Below are 5,366 nucleotides of genomic sequence, written 5' to 3' on the forward strand. Positions count from 1 at the left end.
CATGGGTGTAGATGCACTACTAGTAGAGGTGCAGAATCACCACCCTCGACCTGCTGGCCACGCTTCTTTTGATGCAGCTCAGGATATGATTGGCCTTCTGGGCTGCGAGCGCACATTGCTGGCTCGTATCCAGCTTTTCATCCACCAGTACCCCCAAGTCCTTCTCGGCAGGGCTGCTCTCAACCCCTTCATCCCCCAGCCTGCACTGATAGTGGGGATTGCCTCGACTCAGGTGTAGGACCTTGCACTTGGCCTTGAGGTGAAGGTCCAGGAGATACACATGGGGGAGAGCTGCAAGAAGTTCCTATGCCAGCCCTCCACAAAGCATCTCCTCCAAAGGGGGGCAGCTGCCTGCCCCTCGGTACCAGCAGGAGCTCTGCCTCTGGCCAGCCCTATCCTGGCTCTCACCTGCGCACACCACACCAGCATCCTCCCCGTGGTGGCAGTTGTGGATGCCCCACATCTTGGCTTGGCACTTGGAGAAGTCGGTTTCCTCCCCTGTGCAGCTCACGTCGTCCAGCCAGATGGGGCCAGCTCCCCACCCAAACCGAGCCAAGCCGGGGGCCGAGAGGGCCACCCCGCAGCCCAGCTGCCGGCAGACCACTGCCGCGTCTCTCAGGTCCCAGCTGTCATCGCAGACCGTCCCCCACTTGTTGTTATAAAACACCTCGACCCTCCCGGCACACTCGCTCAAACCACCCACCAGGCGAAGCCTGGGGATGCTGGCAATCCCCGAGCCTGAAAAATATCAAAAACCAGGCATTATTAGGGATATGCTTGTGCATCATAACACGTGTTGGGCTGGAGAAGGCAGGACATCCCTGCAGCAGTTCTGGATGGCATTGCTGCAGCAAGCTCGTATGTCCCTTGCCCTTTATCAGAGACTTGCAGCAAAGCGAGCACAGGGGTTTTTTGCAGGGTGGAAGGAGCTGCAGAAGATCCCTTCCACCAGTTGCACCCTGAGGGTGGTTGCATCCTGGTTCAGATGTCGGGACAGGAGAAAGCGCACGTGTCTCCACCTGAGGAGCACCGTGCTGGGAAGAAGGGATGCACAAGAGTCCTTCCCAGTGTTTCTCTGTGCTTTCCCTTCCCCCTTGCTTTGGAGGCTGCATCACCTAGATTCACCTGGTGCTAGCCACTTCTTGCCCTAGAGGAAATGGCAAAGGATCTTTTTCTGGTTGTCCCTGTCCTGACTGCTTCTGACTGCCACATTGACCTGTCCATGGAGGTTGACCTTCTAAGGCCAAGGCTAGACTGGTAGAAGCTAGGTCAAAAGTGGTGCATCACATGAGAGCAGCTGGTTCCAGTACATCTTTCTGCATTTATCTGCACATCCTGACATTTTACAGTGCCAGCAGCGCAAGTCGCTCTGCCTGCTCTTGAGCTGTGGCAGGGTGCAGTTGCATCTGCTGTCACTCAAGCAGCACCCATGCACCCTCCAGCTACTGCTCGCAAAGGGTGCAGGTGCTTCACCCCATGAAAACGTCTTGGACACCTCCAATGGTACCAGACACAGAGGCATGTCTTAAGCCATGCAGCTTTTTCCCAGTGTATCATATTTTTCCATGTCTCTGAACACTGTTATTTTAACGCCATGTCTACCGATCTGGGCAACTTGTTGGCCAGCTTGTTCCTAAACTGTTCCCAGCCTGCAGAAGGATGGGGCTTGGTCTGTCTTACAGAGAAGGCATGTGGTGAGGATTACCTGAGCACACAACACTGGCATCTTCCACGTGGTTACATGCATGTTGTCCCCAAGGCTTGACCGGGCATTCAGCAAGAGTGGCTTCTGTCCCAATGCAACTCACCCCATCTAGCCAGATGGGGCCAGATCCTTGCCCAAACCCAGATAAACCTGGGGCTGACATGGCTGTCCCGCAGCCCAACTGCCGGCACACCACGGCTGCGTCGTTCAGGTCCCAGCCATCGTCACAGATGGTTCCCCACTGCTGGCTGTGAAAGACCTCCACCCTCCCGGCACAGCGGTGCGGGCCGTTCACTAGCCGCAGGGCTTCTGAGCTCCCCGGGTCCAAGTCTAAAAACAGAATCGGAGGACAATAAATCCTGGCCAGAAACGCCTGCCTGTCCAGTGGCTGGCAACGTGGTGGACCTCCCCTTGCAAGAGGTCTTGCAAGGTCTCCACCAGCATGTGGCATTTCTGCTACTACTGCACCCTAGGTGTGCATGCATGAACACCTTTTGGGACGAGCCTGCTAGGACCATGCCCAGTAGATTGTGAACCTGGCCAAGTTACAGAGGAGCTCCCATGATGTGAGTATCCTTACGGGGACAAAGCAGGCAAGGAGGCACCAAGTGCATCGTGCACCTGAGCAAGGAATAGCTCGGTGAAGAGAAGGGACTCCCCGAGAACTAGAGGCTGTGCAGTAGCATGGATCAAAAAAAACCCCCAGAGGCAGCTGCAACCCTGGTGTGCCACGGCTCTGTGCCTATGATGGAAAGCCTACATCTTACAGGCTTGGGATTTCTGGGAATCCCAGGCTTGGTGTTTCCAAGCACTTTGCCTGAGGGAAGCCAGGGTCTGGTACACCTCGAAACAGAAAACAACTTGTGCTTCCTGGTGGGACCGCAGAAACAAGGGGTGGTTGAGCCAGGACAAGGAGGAGCTGGATGGGTGAATTTGGTCAGACTGCATGGCCTTCCCCAGGGGAGGACTGATCCCCGACTCACCGCCACTGACCTGCGGACACAGAGCACGAGACGCCTGCGTGCCCCCTTGACTTGCAGCTCTCAGCGCCCCAGAACTTGACCTTGCATTCGAAGAGGGCCCCCTCCGTCCCGGTGCACTCCACGGCATCCACCCAGATCAGGCCATCTCCTGTCCCAGACCAGGCAGACCCAGCAGCTGAGTGCGCCGCCCCGCAGCCCAGCTGCCGACACACCACGTGGGCTTCAGCCAGGTCCCAGCCATCAGTGCAGATGCCCCCCCAGCGCTGATCATGAAACACTTCAACTTTTCCGGAGCACAGGTCTGAGCCATTCACCAGGCGGAGGCTTCCGAGGTCAGAAATGCCTGATCCTACAACATCAGAGAGCGTACACACATTAAGGAGATACCTTCTGCCCCGTGAAACCTCCAGCTGCCAGCAATGGGTTTACACCAGAGGCTGAGCAGCCCTGGGGGTCAAGGATGCTCATGTGACGACAGAGAGGGCAGACCTTTGAGGTGTGATGTGAACTGACCCAAGTGGTGCTCACGGCTTGACTAGCATGGGCTTGACCAGACTATAGTCAATGGACCTTACATAGTTTGCCTTCCTAAAGCAGACACATAGGGCAGGGTCCAGTCACCAAGATGTAGGTGTCCTTGTGCCATTTCGGAACTCCTGGGATACCTCATCTGCCCTCCAGCTGCTGCTCCTGAAGGGCACAGGTTTTCCTGTAGGATCTCTTAGCCCAACTAGGGTGAGATGCTACCTTCCCATGCTGGGGCAACTGAATTCAATGCTGGCTGTCTCGATCGGTGACATCCAGATATTAAGCAAAGTCCATCCTGATATAAAGCAACCTGTTTGCAACACAGTAGCCCCAGCTTCTTAACAGTCACTAAAATGGGCTGCGGGGGTCCTCTGACAGAAAGTCAGAGCTGGAGAGGAGAGAGAGGGATGGGAGATGGGCTGTCATGGGCTCACGCAGCTCTGAGCATCACGGGGTACATCTACCATGGATCAACCAAAGATGTTGGAGAGTCCTCCCTGACTGTAATGGGAGAAGACCCATTCATACTGCAGTCTGCCCTGCTGTGAAGAAATAGGCGGCCATGTTGTAATTTGCCTGATGGGAATGGTCTCTGGCCCATGCTGACTGCCAGGTTTTGTGATAAATAACATCAGCCAAAAGCATGCCAGAGACCGTATTTTTAGCGATAGCTGTGCAAATGGGCAAGTGTTTGCTTTTTCTCGACTTTAATGTCTGCATACAGCTGCCCTCTTCCACTAGGATGGACCATGAGCGGCTGACTTCAAAGCATAGGGTCTCGAGGCTGGCTGCAAACTGTTCCTGCGTCGCAAGCCCTTGCACCCATAGGGGAAAGCAGAGTCAAACCCCAGTGCAGGAGGACCGTGGTAAGGTTTGCTGCAGTGCTCCCGGTGCCATGATGGGCAGTGGTTACCTGAGCACACCACACCGGCATCTTCTCCATGCTCGCATCCATGGACACCCCAGCCCTTGGCTCTGCATTCGGAGAGGGCTGCCTCAGTCCCCATGCAGCGCACGTCATCCAGCCAGATGGGTCCCTGTCCCTGCCCGAAGTGAGCCCGCCGCGGAGCCATTACCACCGTCCCGCAGTCCAGCTGCCGGCACACCACTTTGGCATCCACGAAGTCCCAGCTGTCATCACACACTGTCCCCCATTTCTCATTGTGAAACACCTCGACCCTCCCGGCGCAGCGTCCTGGGCCATCCACCAGCCGGACAGGGGCAAAAGTGGAAACAGCCGAGCCTGCAAACAGTCAGGGAGATGTTCAGAGCATCCAGCCACTTCATGGGAGGAGGAAGGACCCTGTGTTTTGGCACGTAGCCGGTGCTGTGTGGTCACATCTCCTCTGAACCCGCAGCATCTCATCCCCAACTCATGGAGGAACTTCTCAAAGGGTTTAAGGGTACTTGACCCAGCAGCAAGTAGGGTGAAGCTGGCATCTTGCTCCCAACTGGGATGGGGGAAATTACCAGTGCATCCTGACCTACTGCTGGTGCTGGAGCGAAACCCACCTGAGCATACCACGCTGGCGTGCTTTCCGTGGCTGCAGCTGCTCTCTCCCCATGGGCTTGCCCGGCATTTCGTAAGGGCTGGCTCCGTCCCCTGGCAGTTCACGTTGTCCAGCCAGATGCGTTGAGGTCCGGTGCCAAAGTCTGCCCCCTCTAATGCCGGCAGTGCCGTCCCACAGCCCAGCTGCCGGCACACGACCTCAGCGTCCTGCTTATCCCAGCCACTGTTGCAGACAGCTCCCCACTCCTCCTGGTGAAGCACCTCGACTCTGCCAGCGCAGCGGTGCGAGCCGTTTGCCAGCTGGAGATGAGCTGGCTCAGGGATGATCGAGTCTGCAAACATGCAGATTTATTAATGCCTTCAGACGGCGGCCAGTTTCCCTCCATGCTTATCCTATTGCAATTAAGCTCCTGTCCCCTTTTCAAGCTGTCAAAAAGCACAGAGGAGGGGAGAACGGGAGGGCTTACCACCACCACCCGAAACTCCCCCCAGGAGCACCCTGCACCAGAGCATCTCCCTGCAGAGGGTGGTCTGCGCTGGTACTACATCCTCCTGGACCCAAGCCCCACTCCCTGCAAGAACTGCTTGCCAGGCAGGTTGCTTTCACCGAGCTTCTCCCAACAAGTTGGTCCTGTTGTTG

General features: G+C 56.5%; 1 protein-coding gene across 1 annotated transcript in view; it reads right to left on the reverse strand.

Annotated features, from left to right (window-relative positions):
• LOC103922158 (deleted in malignant brain tumors 1 protein-like) overlaps positions 1-5,366 on the reverse strand; it is a 36,793-nt gene that overhangs the window by 3,904 nt on the left and 27,523 nt on the right. The window contains 5 exon segments of the mRNA XM_009330244.1: positions 400-738; positions 1,706-2,019; positions 2,692-3,037; positions 4,130-4,459; positions 4,729-5,026. Of these exon segments, the coding sequence (XP_009328519.1) occupies positions 400-738; positions 1,706-2,019; positions 2,692-3,037; positions 4,130-4,459; positions 4,729-5,026 (1,627 nt within the window).

This window comes from Pygoscelis adeliae, unplaced genomic scaffold (genome assembly GCF_000699105.1).
Source record: "Pygoscelis adeliae isolate BGI_AS28 unplaced genomic scaffold, ASM69910v1 Scaffold328, whole genome shotgun sequence".
NCBI classification, from domain to species: domain Eukaryota; kingdom Metazoa; phylum Chordata; class Aves; order Sphenisciformes; family Spheniscidae; genus Pygoscelis; species Pygoscelis adeliae.